Raw genomic sequence first — 17,767 nt, forward strand, 5'->3', positions numbered from 1 at the left:
TGCTTACAAGTAGTGCCCACAGCAGTTGCCGACATTAGTAGTGCTGCCTCTACACGTGCCTACACCAGTTGCCGACATTAGTAGTGCTGCCTCTACACGTGCCCACACCAGTTGCCGACATTAGTTGTGCTGTCTATACACATGCCCACAGCAGTTGCCGACATTAGTAGTGCTGCCTCTACACGTGCCCACACCAGTTGCCGACATTAGTAGTGCTGTCTATACACGTGCCCAGACAAGTTGCTGACATTAGTAGTGCTGCCTCTACACGTGCCTACACCAGTTGCCGACATTAGTAGTGCTGCCTCTACACGTGCCCACACCAGTTGCCGACATTAGTAGTGCTGTCTATACACGTGCCCACACCAGTTGCCGACATTAGTAGTGCTGCCTACACACGTGCCCACACCAGTTGCCGACATTAGTAGTGCTGTCTATACACGTGCCCACACCAGTTGCCGATATTAGTAGTGCTGCCTACACACGTGCTCACACAATTGGTGGCATGCGCAATCCATTCACTAGGCAGGGTTTGGTACATTCGCTTTGGCCCGTGCACGGGTCTGAGCGAAGCAATCAAAATAAGGGTCATAATGTAGAAAGAGAGAGAAAGTACCAACAAATCAGCTCCTGTAATTTTCAAGCACAGCCTTTAAAATACCAGTACTGTAGCTGATTGATTAGTTTTTCTCTCTTTCCACTTTGTCCAAGCTTTGATAAATCACCATTGTTTGAAAATGAAAAGCAGATGGCTTTTGATATGGCTCAATATTTTTCTGTCAGTTTCTGTGAGCTATCCAAGATTCTGTTTCTGGTCTCGGACTCTCTGGTGGCCTCCTGTGGTTAGTCTGTGCTACTGCAGCTCTAGCCTGATTTAGCTCAATATCTGGTCCATACACATCTATTCCATAGGGTTTATAGGGATGCTCAGACATATGCTTACTTGGAGTCGCTGTGGATCCTCATATAATGGTTTCCTTTTTAGATCCTCAAATTCAGAAAAACCACTCTGAATATTCCACAATACCAATTTATTGTTAAAAATTAGATAAAAAGTTAATTTTTTGGCGGAGAGGGGATCATTCTGGCATCGGCGGAGAGGCGCTCCATCTTTTTCAGACGAAGGAGCATCTCAGGGGTTCTGTAGCGTGTGCGTCTCCTTTCCAAAGTGGGGGTGCGGACGCAAGTGCGTCTCATTGACAATGAAGGAGGCATTTGCCAGTGCTCCATGTTACATACTAGCAAATGCCTCCTTTTGAAACCCCCACTATCCACGGCAGCCCAAAGTGTGGTGAGCACAGCGAGCCCCGCGAGGGGCTGCGGTATGCATCCTCCTGACTTTTTCATACCCCCACTAACCACGTTGGCGTGGAGTTGATTTTATAAAGTGTGGCGAGCGCCGACGTGGATAGTGGGGGTATCAAAAGTTCAGTAGGATACGTAACGCGTCTACTTGCCACGCTTCGGGCTGGTGTGGATAGTGGGGGTGTTTCAAGAACACATTCACACCTGCCATATCATACACCTGAGACAGTAATAACAACATTTGTTAACTGGTAATTTGATTTTAGTTAAAATTAAAAAGAATAATCTAGGAAAAATGATTAAATGACAATACAATGAATAACAAGATGAAAAAAGACACCAAAAATTTGAAAAAGTCATTCTTCGGAAACTGCACTGGCAGAAACAGCAGCCGAAGTCGACGCAGCAGCCGAAGTCGATGCAGTTTCCTCTGCGGTGTCACCTTTCTATGCCTGGGGGAGCAGGGTCAGCGCGTGCAGGATGCGCTGGAAGGGTCTTCCTCCAGATGAACTCCTGCAAGTAGGAGTCCAGCTGATGGCGCGCAGTCCCCCTTTGGCGCTTATTACTATTGGAAGTCTGATCTGCCAGTCACTCAAGGCAGTCCCATTGGGAGGAGTTTCCTCTTTCTGGGATGCCTCTCAGCCCCACAAACAGGTTCTGCGCATGCGCAGTAAGCAGACGACACTTTGCATGCACTGGACTTGGGAACCTGATTAAGCCTCTGGGGGCTGCTGCAAAGGCAGATCATGGTCTTAGGCCAGCGCATGCGCAGTATGTATGAAGTTACTGCCCCTGTGCTGGACCCGTGTAGGCGACCGGTGGCTGGGACCGGCAGCGGGGAGCACAGCAGAGGCGGAGGGGGGACCTGCATCGCAGCAGCCCTCCTCCTCCGCAAGGGTAAGAGCCGCCACTGCACCCAGTACACACAGCACCATGCTACACCCCCACCCGATATTACACCCCTACACAAAGCACCATATTACAATGTAGACAACTCCCATATTACACACAGCACCGTGGGCCTTATTCTAGTTCACTCTTTCTGACAAAATCCTTCTTAGATGGACAAAACAATGTGCATGCGTACAGTTTGCTCGTATGCAAGCAAAAGGCCGTGCCACGATGAAATCCCGCTACTATTTTTGTTCGCTGGCCATTCGCAAGGTGAGTACAGGTGGTGGAACTCAGTTCCCATTTACACCACTTTAACCCCTGGTTGGAACATTTCAATATAATTTGGTAGAATAATTGATTTGATAGTATTTGATTGAAAGAAATACCACAATCACACTATACTGAAGTTGAGAACAAGCATTTATATTTATCAGTAAATACAATTTGTGATATTATTGATTACAAAACATGGTGTCCTTAAATATATTCCATATAAGAAATAGAAAACAGACACACCATCCACTGACCAGACTTCGCTAGTTGTGCATGTATGCCTACTTCTGCCCGCCGTTCCCTATGCACAAAACCTTTGTACTGCACTGGGGTTCCTTTGGCATTAATGATGAAATAAAGCATTTACTATCTAATCAACTTTATGTTAACCTAGATCAGGGGTGGGGAATCTTTTTTGTGCCATGGGCCGTTTGTATGGGGAAAAAATCCTTTGGGGGCCATATATAAAAATGTATCTTACAAATTGTCCTGCTGCAGCCCTCCCACGCTCCGGCGACTGCCGCTGAATAGGACTGACAGTCCCTGGCTGCTGTTGATTAAGAGGAATATCGCAAGAATTACCGACCTCTCACGAGAATTCCCCTGCAAAGCTGCTAGGCGGGTCACTCAAACCGGCTACGGGGGCCGCATACGGCCCCCGGGCCTGAGGTTCCCCACCCCTGACCTAGATAAACAGGAGATACAGTGGCTGGCATGTGGATGATAAGGGCCAGAGTTCGCCCTTTGATCACCAATTACTGCAGGTGTGTTAATCATTGACACTGTACCAAGATTGTCACTATCAAATAAAACTAAAAAGAAATGTCTCTCCATGTTTTATAACACGACACATCCAAGAATGATATTCAATTATGGGACCTGTAGTCAAACTGATACCATGACCAGAAATCCATAGGTTGATTGTTGTTACAGACAGACAGATCCGGCTAGAACAAACAAAGCGTGACTGTAATGTATCAGACTTCAGGCTGACCGCAGACAGCAGGGTGACATCAGCCTGATCACATGATGAGGCTGCCGCAGAGGATCTCTGGGTAAAGATCAGGAAGTGAGTGCCAGTGTCAGTGACTCTCTTGCCAGGCAGTGTCAGGACTAAGCACAGAAGCATCTAACCGCTGTTGGTCCTTGGTGAATGTGAGGGAATTTTCCTGTCCATACGAAGCCTGTGGCACAAGGTCACTATTATGCCTGTACTATGTATACATTATTTATGCAGATAGTTTTACGTGCATACTGTAGTTGCAGTTCTATAAAAAGCCTGCTGACCGTGCACTCTAATAACCTGTATTGTAATGCTCTGGGTAAACTTTGGCACGCACTGCATATATTGTATTGCATTTCATTTCATTCCATTCATATACACGTGTTCCTAGAAATCTATGCTACTGGCGATCTGTAATTTTTCAGAGAGGATTAATGTGAGAAAAGTTCAGAACTATATCAATGTTCTTTCTCTGATGCTGGTATTTGGTTATTGCACACTGGTGTCTGTCCCTCTTTAGGAGGGACAGTCCTTCTTTGGTTCCCAGCTTCAGCTTCTATTATATTTTTACTGTTTTTAATATAGGATTTATTTTTACATTGTTTGTCACTTTACATTGTTTTGTTGTCTTCTCTTTATGTAGTTTGTATATCTTTTAATGGATATTTAGTATTTTTATTTTAAATCTGAAAAGCTGTGTACACAATTTTGACTAGATAGTCAAAATTGCACAGTGTAAAGGGGCATACACATGGGGGGATTTTAAGAATTTAAGCATGGATCGCGCAGTGTGTCTACCTTCAAGCAATGACTAAGGCCCTTATTCAGATCTGCTCGCAGTACAAATTTGTTCTCAAAATGGACAAAACCATGTGCACTGCAGGTGGGGCAGATGTGACATGTGCAGAGAGAGAGAGTTAGATTTGTGTGAGTTATTTTGTTTCTATGCAGGGTAAATACTGGCTGCATTATTTTTACACTGCAGTTTAGATTTCAGTTTCAACACACCCCAGCCAAATGTAACTCTCTCTCTGCACATGTTGCATCTGCCCCACCTGCAGTGCAGCATGGTTTTGTCCATTTTGAGAACAAATTTGTACTGCGATCAGATTTGAATAAGGGCCTAAGTGCGGTCCTGCACGTAGTCATCACCTGAATAGATTTTGACTACATGTAGTCAAAATCTAGTCAAATTGCCAGAAGACTGGTTAGCACAGATTGCTATGTGTGTATGGGTGATCTAGCTGCTGGAAAGCACAAGGGCAATTTTCTACCCTTCATTGCTCAGCATGCAGGCTAGAAGAAATTGCCCCCTGTGTACGGCTTTAATCCAGCATGTGATACAGGTGCGCGGCCTCGCAAGGTCGGTATAGCAAGTAGAGATAGATTGTGCAGGCAAGACAATTTTAACTATGTCTATGGCCCTGATTCTAGTTAAGGAACGTCCCCGTGTGTTCACATGATGTTGAAGCTCTGCTCATATTTGCTTATGCACAGGGCTTCTATGTGGGTGCCTTCGGAGACTTGCATAGTGGGGGGCAGGGAGGAGATGAGCAGGGGATGGTCGCATGGGTTTCCTGGCCGTACCCATGAAAATGCTGGGTGTGCCCAGGAAAATGCTGGGTGTCCCTATGCAAACAGGGGCAGGCATCTGCCTTCCAGGGCCGGGTGGCTGAAGTAACCGGGCATCAGCTGTTGGCCCAGTTCTCGGAGCAGGACGCAGCAGTTGTGAATAAATGTTTAGCATAAACATCCATTCACAGGCTAGCGTACAGGCCTGAAATCATTTGATGGTCGCCAACCATCAAATTAATTCTGTAGTGCTAACAAATCTATGTCAGTTTCTGCTGACTTAGATTTGTTAGCACTACAGAATTATTTGATGGTTGGCGACCATTAAATGATTTCAGGCCCGTACGCTAGCTTGTGAATGGATGTTTATGCTAAACAACCATTCACAGTGCGGCAGGCACATTCGCATTATTGGGGCGGGTACATTCGCAGTGTGCGCTGCCCGTCTCTGCCCCTCTTCTCCAGCTACCACATACTAACTGCATAAGCAGTAACATTTGTGATTAGTATGCAAAATACTTAATCGTGTGTTAACCTCTAGGCAGGATGCTCTAAAACAAAAATGCGGTAAATACCCCATTATCTGGGTTATTACTGCATTTTCATATGCAGTAAGGCCCCTCCGTCTTATCGTAAGAGCCGTCGTGCGCGTTACTAATCGCATATGTTAGTGCATATGCAATTAGTATGAATGCGGTAGCCGGCAGAGAGGGGCGGCGGATGTTAGAATGACCCACCCCAAATCTTTAATAACAGCTTATGTATGTGCAGCATTTTTCATCCACAAATGAACATGAAAGCTTTCTTTGTTGTGTAAAATAATTGTGCTCAACCGTGTCAATTTTCAGTTATTGTTGCAGCAGTTTTAGTGGTTTATAATTGGATGTATATTTACCATCTGCGATCAATTGCACACAGCCATCATTGTCAACATTACACTTACCCAAAGGTCAGAGGAGCAGCTCCTGTTACTCAGAGCTTACTAGGAGGCTGCTTTTGAGACATTTTCAGCTGCCCTTTAGTTACACCTCGTGACCACATGCCCTTACTTAGCAACTATTGCAAACCCACTGCCTGCTACTTTCTAGCCCGATCTCACCCCCTAGATGTACACAATCACAAGCCACGTTTATGACTGAAAAAGATGTGGACACGTGCACAATGAAACAAAATGCAAATAAGCGCAACAGAATATGTAAATAAATAATAAAAAATGACCCTCATGGGCTTTATCTTTGGATTTATTCTGTACTTGGTTACGAGTTTGCGATGAGTTCCTTACAGTTGTACATTTTAAAATGGTTCTTGTTATGCTATTAGTAACTTTTTTCTATTCCTTTAAATGTTTAAATAGATTTATCAATGGATCTAAGCTGTGACTGCATACACGCTTTGGGAGCTGCCTCTGGATCGTTACTGACCATTGTATTATTGTGGCTTGGCTATCGTCTGGGTATCATCTACCAGCTTTTTCACAAGGTGGGGAGTCTGAAACACATATAGTTTAAATCTTCCTATTTAAAGACAGTGTCATTCCTATAACCGTACACTTGCTTAGAAAAGCCTAAACATTTACTGAGTAGTATTTAGATATTTCATATCTTTAATCCATGGCCTTACGTGGCCATTCATACATGTGAAAATACCAAGGAGATCCATGGCCATGTAAGGATGTAAGAGTCCTTCCGTCATATAATTTATAAAAGCAGAGATTAGGTGTTAGATTCAGAAGTTAGGTGCCAGAGCCTAAACTTAAGAAAAAAAAAAACTTTTTCTGGGCAAGCCAATGGCAGGGAGGTGGACTCATTTGAAACACAACGGACTAACTAACTCTATCTTTAATTAGTGTTCATTCTAGCACCCTGTATCTTTCAAAACTTGTGCAGTTCCTCTGTCCTGCCGGGGGTGTCACTGTCTGCAGTGGTGCTTTTAGCACAGGTCTGGTCTGTTTATTAGTGCTGAAATACATACCACACTGTGCTAAAACCACCACAGCAGAGAGCGACACCCCAGGAAGGGAATATGAATTGAACAGGTATTTGTCTTTGGTGCAGTAATAGGTCTGTCTCTTTCTCATGAAGCTAAGAACGCGAATAAGAGTACAGTTGTGTGTTAGAATTTGCAGTGTTTTTTTTTCGTCAGATGAATCGAGATTATGATGATGTTACCAGCCATCTGGGGCTGGTCTGTGTTACTGCAGCCTGACTTCTGTATGTGTAGTCTCACCTGTCATAATTAGGCCATTAGCACTCTGCCTGTGTGTTTGTCTGTCCAGCTGCGGTATTTAGGGGGTTATCCTTTCTGGTTGTTTTCATTGGGAGTTGCTCCCTATATTATCCAGCATGTCCTAAACTCTGTGCTGCTATTTTCTATTGCTATTGCTGGTCATGCCTGATTACTCCTGTACTCTCTGAATTATCTGTTTACTTGCATGTACCTCTTATTGTACAAATACTGGGGTTTTGCTCAGACTATTCCTGTAGGTTTATTTGCCTGGAAACCAGTATTGCTTCAGAATCCTGTTCCATCTGTTGTCTGTCTATCTATCTATATATATGCTACTGGTTCACAAACACCTTAGCCACTGTGATTCACTTCCCATTGCTCGTTTACTTCAGTACCATGGTACTAGTGTGTACTATCTACCACAGTGGTCCCCTGCTAGTCGCACACGGAAGTGAGCTTTAGTTCCTTGTTTGTCTTGTCTGTCTGGTCCTTTCTTTGTGTCCCTGCTGTACTCCAATCCTGTACTTATCTTGCAATGTCTCCAATATAAGGATTGTCCTTGGAAAGAACAGGCGGCATCCCGGTAATTGGTAGACCTATTCCACGGAGGAAAGGCAGTAGTTATTGGAGAAGTATTAGCTAGCAGGAGGCTAATGGACTGATTTTGATTGATTATCATTGAGCGTACGGTGCTGAACAAAACATTGAATTATACTTAGGAAAATTTAATTTCTTTGAGATACTTCATGGCAGCCCCACAATGGGTTAAGTCCCTATATGGGATATACCAAAGCAATAACCAGGGAGGGGCAGAATATACAATACCAACGGCCAAAATGGACATCCTAGACGTCTAGATCATAGTGCCTGTTAAACGTATGAATAGAGGACCACATAGATGCTGCACACTATGAATAGAGGACCACATAGATGCTGCACACTGAAATAGCCTTGGCCTAGTGTGCCTTGATGACCTGATGACCAGACTTTTGATAGATACACTATCAATCAAAAGTTTGGGGTCACTTAGAAATTTCTTATTTTTTAAAGAAAAGCACTGTTTTTGTCAATGAAGTTAACTTTAACCCCTTCATGACAGAGCCAGTTTGTGCCTTCATGACAGAGCCCTTTTTTTCAAATCTGACATGTCTCACTTAAGTGGGGATAACTTTTTTTTGCTTTTACTTATCCCAGTGATTTTGAGATTGTTTTCTCGTGACACATTGTACTTCAAGTTAGTGGTAAATTTTGGTCGATACAGTCTGTGTTTTTTTGTGAAAAATACCAAAATATCGTGAAAAAATGGAAAATTTAGCAATATGCAAAATGTCAAATTTTCTGCTTGTGAGACAAATAATCATACCACTCAAAATAGTTAATAACTAACATAGACCATATGTCTACTTTATGTTGCCATCATTATTTCAACCCCCTTTTCATTTTTTTGGACACTAGGAGGCTTCAAATATGACTAGCAAATTCTCAAATTTTCAAGAAAATTTCAAACACTGATTTTTTTAGGGACCAGTTCAGTTCTGATGTGACTTTGAGGGACTTGTATGTGAGACACCCCCATAAATGATGCCATTTCAAAAACTGCACCCCTCACAGTATTCAAAACAGCATTTTGGAAGTTTGTTAACCCTTTAGGTGTTTCACAGGAATTAAAACAAAGTGTAGGTGAAATTTCAAAATTTCTTTTTTTTTGCAGAGTTTCAATTTTAATACATTTTTCTAACAAATACAGTAGATTTTACTAGAGAAATGTGACTAAAAATTGATTCCCCCAATTCTTGTGTTTTCAAAAATATCCTATATGTGGCCCTAGTGTGCACGATGACCAAACCACAGGCTTCATAATAGAAGGAGCACCTACTTGATTTTGGAGCCTCCTTTTTATGAGATTTTTTTTTAGGCACCATGTAGGTTTCTAGGCACCATAAGTGCTAAAAGTTAGGAACTTTCCCCACAAGTCACCCCATTTTGCAATCTACACCCCTCAGGGAATTCATCTAGGGGTATAGTGTACATTTCAAACCCCCAGGGGTTTCACCAATTTTGGTACAACTGGGATGTGAAAATGGAAAATTACATTTTTTTACACAAACATGCAGTTCTGGCTCAAAATTTTTCATTTTCACAAGGAATGAAGGAGACAAAGCACCCCAATATCTGTGCCCCAATTTCTCCCGAGTACGGCAATGCCTCAAATGTGACCAAAAAATACCAGTGGGGCGCATAGCAGGACTCAGAAGGGAAGGAGTGATTTTTGGATTTGGCAGCACAGATTTTGGTGGAATGAATGGTGGGTGCCATGTTGCATTAGCAAGACTCCCAAAGCACCAATACAGTGGAACCCCCCCACAAGTCACCCCATTTTGCAAAGTACACCCCTCAGGGAATTCATCTAGGGGTATAGTGTACATTTCAAACCCCCAGGGGTTTCACCAATTTTGATACAACTGGGATGTGAAAATGGAAAATTACATTTTTTTACACAAACATGCAGTTCTGGCTCAAAATTTTTCATTTTCACAAGGAATGAAGGAGACAAAGCACCCCAAAATCTGTGCCCCAATTTCTCCCGAGTACGGCAATGCCTCACATGTGACCAAAAAATACCAGTTGGGCGCATGGCAGGACTCAGAAGGGAAGGAGTGATTTTTGGATTTGGCAGCACAGATTTTGGTGGAATGAATGGTGGGTGCTATGTTGCACCAATACAGTGGAACCCCCCCACAAGTCACCCCATTTTGCAAAGTACACCCCTCAGGGAATTCATCTAGGGGTATAGTGTACATTTCAAACCCCCAGGGGTTTCACCAATTTTGGTACAACTGGGATGTGAAAATGGAAAATTACATTTTTTTACACAAACATGCAGTTCTGGCTCAAAATTTTTCATTTTCACAAGGAATGAAGGAGACAAAGCACCCCAAAATCTGTGCCACAATTTCTCCCGAGTACGGCAATGCCTCACATGTGACCAAAAAATACCAGTTGGGCGCATGGCAGGACTCAGAAGGGAAGGAGTGATTTTTGGATTTGGCAGCACAGATTTTGGTGGAATGAATGGTGGGTGCCATGTTGCATTAGCAAGACTCCCAAAGCACCAATACAGTGGAACCCCCCCACAAGTCACCCCATTTTGCAAAGTACACCCCTCAGGGAATTCATCTAGGGGTATAGTGTACATTTCAAACCCCCAGGGGTTTCACCAATTTTGATACAACTGGGCAGTGAAAATGAAAAATTACATTTTTTTACACAAAAATGCAGTTCTGGCTCAACATTTTTCATTTTCACAAGGAATGAAGGAGACAAAGCACCCCAAAATCTGTGCCCCAATTTCTCCCGAGTACGGCAATGCCTCACATGTGACCAAAAAATACCAGTTGGGCGCATGGCAGGACTCAGAAGGGAAGGAGTGATTTTTGGATTTGGCAGCACAGATTTTGGTGGAATGAATGGTGGGTGCCATGTTGCATTAGCAAGACTCCCAAAGCACCAATACAGTGGAACCCCCCCACAAGTTACCCCATTTTGCAAAGTACACCCCTCAGGGAATTCATCTAGGGGTATAGTGTACATTTCAAACCCCCAGGGGTTTCACCAATTTTGATACAACTGGGATGTGAAAATGGAAAATTACATTTTTTTACACAAACATGCAGTTCTGGCTCAAAATTTTTCATTTTCACAAGGAATGAAGGAGACAAAGCACCCCAAAATCTGTGCCCCAATTTCTCCCGAGTACGGCAATGCCTCACATGTGACCAAAAAATACCAGTTGGGCGCATGGCAGGACTCAGAAGGGAAGGAGTGATTTTTGGATTTGGCAGCACAGATTTTGGTGGAATGAATGGTGGGTGCCATGTTGCATTAGCAAGACTCCCAAAGCACCAATACAGTGGAACCCCCCCACAAGTCACCCCATTTTGCAAAGTACACCCCTCAGGGAATTCATCTAGGGGTATAGTGTACATTTCAAACCCCCAGGGGTTTCACCAATTTTGATACAACTGGGATGTGAAAATGGAAAATTAAATTTTTTTACACAAAAATGCAGTTCTGGCTCAAAATTTTTCATTTTCACAAGGAATGAAGGAGACAAAGCACCCCAAAATATGTGCCCCAATTTCTCCCGAGTACGGCAATGCCTCACATGTGACCAAAAAATACCAGTTGGGCGCATGGCAGGACTCAGAACGGAAGGAGTGATTTTTGGATTTGGCAGCACAGATTTTGGTGGAATGAATGGTGGGTGCCATGTTGCATTAGCAAGACTCCCAAAGCACCAATACAGTGGAACCCCCCCACAAGTCACCCCATTTTGCAAAGTACACCCCTCAGGGAATTCATCTAGGGGTATAGTGCACATTTCAAACCCCCAGGGGTTTCACCAATTTTGATACAAGTGGGCAGTGAAAATGAAAAATTACATTTTTTTACACAAAAATGCAGTTCTGGCTCAAAATTTTTCATTTTCAGAAGGTATGAAGGAGAAAAAGCACCCCAAAATCTGTGCCCCAATTTCTCCCGAGTACGGCAATGCCTCACATGTGACCAAAAAATACCAGTTGGGTGCATGGCAGGACTCAGAAGGGAAGGAGTGATTTTTGGATTTTGCAGCACAGATTTTGGTGGAATGAATGGTGGGTGCTATGTTGCATTGCCAATACAGTGGAACCCCCCCACAAGTGACCCCATTTTGCAAACTACACCCCTCAGGGAATTCATCTAGGGGTATAGTGTACATTTCAAACCCCCAGGGGTTTCACCAATTTTGATACAAGTGGGCAGTGAAAATGAAAAATTACATTTTTTTACACAAAAATGCAGTTCTGGCTCAAAATTTTTCATTTTCAGAAGGTATGAAGGAGAAAAAGCACCCCAAAATCTGTGCCCCAATTTCTCCCGAGTACGGCAATGCCTCACATGTGACCAAAAAATACCAGTTGGGTGCATGGCAGGACTCAGAAGGGAAGGAGTGATTTTTGGATTTTGCAGCACAGATTTTGGTGGAATGAATGGTGGGTGCTATGTTGCATTGCCAATACAGTGGAACCCCCCCACAAGTGACCCCATTTTGCAAACTACACCCCTCAAGGAATTCATCTAGGGGTATAGTGTACATTTCAAACCCCCAGGGGTTTCACCAATTTTGGTACAACTGGGCTGTGAAAATGAAAAATTACATTTTTTTACACAAAAATGTACTTCTGGCTCAAAATTTTTCATTTTCACAAGGAATGAAGGAGACAAAGCACCCCAAAATCTGTGCCCCCATTTCTCCAGAGTACGGCAATGCCTCACATGTGACCAAAAAATACCAGTTGGGTGCATGGCAGGACTCAGAAGGGAAGGAGTGATTTTTGGATTTTGCAGCTCAGATTCTGGTGGAATGAATGGTGGGTGCTATGTGGCATTAGCAAGACCCCCGATGCACGGTGAAATGATGAACCTAATAATCCATCGATGTGTGGTATATTTTGAAACACTCCTTTATACATAGGCCGGGTTTGTCGGGGCAAGTTTCACAGTGGAAAATAGTTTCCTTTCTTATTCCCTTTTTATAGCAAACTTTGCACCTTTTTTGTGTCCTGCCCTTTCTTGCAGTGGAGGGGATTTCGTTGGGAAAATGCTGCCCTGGTACAATACGGGGGCCAGTACTAGAAGTACTGGGGCCCTCTGCCTGCTGATTCCCAAATGTTAGGCTCTTTATGACTTCCTCTTGAAAGTGCATAAATGTCCCCCTCTGGCCGGTAGAACGGAATAGCACGTAAGCGTTATACAGTGCCATCTGGATGATATACACGGCCAGCTTCTTGTACCAGATATTTGTTTTCCGCAGGGCACTGTACGGCTTCAGTACCTGATCTGAAAGATCCACTCCACCCATGTACTTATTGTAATCTAGGATACAATTTGGTTTTGAGGTGTGGGTACTGGTACCTCGTACAGGGATGGAGGTGGTACTGTCTCCATGAATTGTTGTCAGTATAAGGACATCCCTCTTGTCCTTATATTTGACCAACAACATATTTTCGGTGCATATTCCCCTGCTTTCACCCCTTCTCATTACTTGGGCAATGTGCGTTTTGGGGAGGCCTCTTTGGTTCTTGCGCACAGTACCGCAAGCTGCTGTACCTCTTGAACCAAGGGCCTTAAACAGGGGGATGCTGGTGTAAAAGTTATCCACATAGAGGTGATAACCCTTATCCAGGAAGGGGTGCATTAAATCCCAGACAATTTTTCCACTAACACCTACGAGGGAGGGGGGGCATTCTGGTGGTTCAATTCTTGAATCCTTCCCTTCATATACCCTAAACTTGTGGGTGTACCCTGTGGTGCTTTCACACAGCTTATACATTTTTATCCCATACCTTGCCCTCTTACTGGGAAGGTACTGGCGGAATTTAACCCTTCCTTTAAAATGTATAAGGGACTCGTCGATACTAATACATTTATCAGGGATGTATAGCTCTGCAAATTTGGCACTGAAATGATCAATGACCGGCCTGACTTTGAATAGCCTGTCAAAGGTGGGATCATCTCTGGGTGGGCACTGTGCATTATCGGTGTAATGTATAAATTTATGGATTGCCTCAAAACGAGCCCGGGGCATGGCCATACGGTGAAATGGGGTGCTGTACAGAACATCTGTACTCCAATATTGCCTAATTTGTGGCTTTTTTACTATGCCCATATGTAACACCAGACCCCAAAACGTCATCATCTCTACTGCATCTACAGGGGTCCACCTAGCAAATGATGACGTGGGGTTTTGAGCAATAAACTGCTGGGCATATAAATTAGTTTGGTCCACCATTAAATTTATAAAATCATCAGAGAAAAATAATTTAAAAATGTCAATTTCTCTGAGACCTGTTGAATCAAATTGGATTCCTGGGATGGCCAAAAACTCAGGAACCTGGGGCTCAAAATTGTCTGGTGGTGGGGTCCATACGAGATCAATTATTGGGGGGGGGGTCTCAGCTGCTCTACGGGGGCGTCTTTGAGGGGGTCCCTCATCATCAGAGGAGGAAGAGGAGCTTAAGACAAATCCTTCAAATTCCCCGCTTGCCTCACTTGCTGTGTCAGAGTCAGAGGCAAGCATGGCATATGCCTCCTCCACCGAATACATTCTCCTGGATGACTGGGACGACATTTGGGATGACATTTGGGATGCCATTTATATTTTTGTGTTACTGGTAGTGAAATGTTTCAACACGTGTATAGTGTAGGGGGGGGTACAAACTTTATTTCAACCCGGGGGGTATGTAGTGTGTATGTATGTAGTGCAGAAAAAAAAAAAAATACAAAAATAAAAAAATTGAAGGGTTCAAAAAAAAAAATGGAAGGGGTTAAAAAAAAAAAATGGAAGGGGTTAAAAAAAAAAATGGAAGGGGTTAAAAAAAAAATGGAAGGGGTTAAAAAAAAAAAAATGGAAGGGGTTAAAAAAAAAAAAGGTCCTGCGCCAAAAATTGAGCACAGATGTTGGTCAGTAACGTCCGTCACTGAACAGCGCTCAAAGGCAACAGGAATTTGATTAAAAAAAAAATAAAATAGATCAACCCTGTGCCGAAAAAGCTGATCAGTGATGTACGTCACTGATCAGCGCACAGTGGCCACAGGACACACACAAAATCACAGTGTGTGTAAAAAAAAAAAATGTAAAAAAGACCCCACAGCACTCACAAAAAATAAAAAAAGGTGATCAGTGATGCGACACTGATTACCAGTGAGGGGCAGCAGGTGCACAACCTTTGGTGGTACTGACAGGTATATATAAAAAAAAAAACCTCTGCACCCCTAAAAAGTTGCTGATCACCTCAGATATAGTGATCAGCACAAAAGGCGGGGGCAGCAGACACAAAATTTAGCACTCTCTATCACTCTCTATCTCTCTATCTCTCACTATCTATCACTCTATGACACTGCAGCAGCAGCACTGACAGGTATATCTATATATAAAAAAAAACCTGCGCCCCCAAAAAGTTGCTGATCAGTTAATTTATACTGATCAGCACAAAAGGGGGGGCAGCAGTCAGTTATAAAAAAAATATATAGCACAATCTGTCACTATCTCTCTATCTCTCTCTCTCTATCTCTCTCTATCTCTCTCTATCTATCTATAGCTCTATCACACTGCAGCAGCACAAAATATAGCACTAGGCCTCTCTATCTCTCTCTATCTCTCTCTATCTCTTTCAGTTATATAAAAAATATATAGCACAATCTGTCACTATCTCTCTCTCTATCTCTCTCTCTCTATCTCTCTCTATCTCTCTATCTATAGCTCTATCACACTGCAGCAGCACAAAATATAGCACTAGGCCTCTCTATCTCTCTCTATCTCTCTCTATCTCTCTCTCTCTAACTCTCTCTCTATCTAATAAATCGCAGCAGCACAAGATGTCACAGGATGTCACAAGATGTCACAAGCATAAGCAATCTCAATGATCAGGTAAGTATTTTGGATGGGTTCTGGTCAGTATAGGCGGCAGCTGGGCACGGTGACCGCACTGCACGCTATTCCAGACCGGAATGGCGTCTGCAGTGCAGTCACCGTTAGTTTAAACCCCCCTCCATGGCTGTGATTGGTCCGTCGGTCCGACGAACCAATCACGGCCTTTGGGGGCGGGAGGGGTGAGGTGGGGTGACACCAGTGTCACCCTTACACCCCGCGGTGATTGGTGCTGTACTTTACAGCACCAATCACCTCCGATCCCGTGTCACCGGCGAACGTTATTCGCCGGTGACACAGAAAACGCTGTGAATGGCTGTTCACAATGAACAGCCAATCACAGCGATCGCCGACGGGGGGGCGGCATCGCCGCCCCCCCTGGGCATGCACGGACATGTCTGCTGTCAGGGACAGCAGACATCGTCCCTCTGTCACTGCGTCTCTAGACGCAGTGACAGTTTTAAGCCATGACGTATATATACGTCAACGGTCGGGAAGTACTTCCCGGCCATGACGTATATATACGTCAAATGTCGTGAAGGGGTTAAATTAATCAGAAATACACATTGTTTAATGTGCTAAATGACTTTACTAGCTGCAACCGTCTGGTTTTTAAAGGAATATCTGCATAGATGTATAGAGGCCCATTTCCAGCAACCATCACTCCAGTGTTCTAATTGTACATTGTGTTTGCTAATCACGTTAGAAGACTAATGAATGATTAGAATACCCTTGAAAACCCTTGTGCAATTATGTTAGTACAGCTGAAAAAAGGTTTGCTCATTAGAGAAGCTATAAAACTGGCCTTCCGTTGAGCTACTTGAGTATCTGGAGCATCACATTTGTGGATTCGATTATACTCTCAAAATGGCCACAAAAAAGAACTTTCATGCGAAAGGCTATTCCATGCAAGAAATTGCCATGAAACTGAATCTTTCCTACAACAGTGTGTACTACTCCCTTCGGAGAACAGCACAGACAGGATCTCACCAGAGTAAACCGAGAGGTGGGAGGCCCGGTGTACAACTGAGCAAGAAGACAAATACATTAGAGTCTTTAGTTTGAGAATTAATCAAGGAAGTAGGGGGAGGAGCAGATTTAAGTTTCGTGGTGGTAGGATCCTGTGAAGATAATCCTTCCTGTCTATGCTATGCTAGAAATAAAGGGACTTAAGCCGTTGTGGGGCTGCCATGAAGTATAAGAAAAATAGATCACTCACAGCCTCAAAATGGCCGAAAAGCATTCTGTGTCATTCAGGTTTGTTTTTCAAACCTATATAATCTACCAGGACATTGTTCAGCCAACTGTAAGCTGTGAATGGAGATCGCCTTAGACGATCGCATAGTGTATGGAGGTGCTTTGTTTATTAAGCTGCTCCTGTCCTCTACCTTGTCAGCTGCAGTATTGTGCATTGTGTGACCAGCCTAAGTGTTCAGTTTTGAGAGGAAACTGAAGGTGCAATGTAGTGTAGTCTAAGGGGGGTATTCAATGTGTGCCAATATTTTCGACAGTCGGAAATATCGGCATACATTGAATACCCCCTAAACCTCTGTTGATCTCGTCTTTCAGAGTATGGGGGTTATTCAGACCTGATCACTGCTCTGTAAAATTGTTTCCGTACAAGGCTGCAAACCCATTCGCAAGTCATTCATCATCGAATGATTTTCCCAGTCTGTGTGTAACCCAGAACTACTCTGCCTGTGCGAGACAGGCTGATCGAGGCCATAGCTGAACATCACATACCCACCGGAGAAAAGCCTTGCCACGCCCACGCTTTCTCTGACACTCCCACAAACTCTGGTTTCCACCCACAATCAGAATAGACACCGAATTTCTTTGCTTAATGGCTTTGCGCATGTGCGATCCGACAATAACAACAGTATTTTCATACCACTATTTAAAGGTTATTTGCCAGGTCTTGACTATAGTAAAAAATGAGTTCCTACAGAAAATAATGTACTCATTGTTCCTGTTATATGTGTTGACTCATCATAAAGCAATGTTTTTTTTCTGCCCTATTTTTG

The 17,767-nt window shown here is 43.5% G+C and overlaps 1 protein-coding gene across 1 annotated transcript in view; it reads left to right on the top strand.

The window, feature by feature from the left end:
- Positions 1–3,518: 3,518 nt before the first annotated feature.
- Positions 3,519–17,767, top strand: part of HACL2 (2-hydroxyacyl-CoA lyase 2) — an 86,635-nt gene continuing 72,386 nt past the window's right edge. The window contains exons 1-2 of the mRNA XM_083162793.1: positions 3,519–3,668; positions 6,402–6,526. Coding sequence (XP_083018919.1) covers positions 6,410–6,526 — 117 coding nt within the window. The 5' untranslated portion in view covers positions 3,519–3,668; positions 6,402–6,409. The remainder of the gene's footprint in view (positions 3,669–6,401; positions 6,527–17,767) is intronic.

The sequence above is a fragment of the Crinia signifera genome, chromosome 19 (genome assembly GCF_055691185.1).
Source record: "Crinia signifera chromosome 19, ASM5569118v1, whole genome shotgun sequence".
NCBI lineage: Eukaryota > Metazoa > Chordata > Amphibia > Anura > Myobatrachidae > Crinia > Crinia signifera.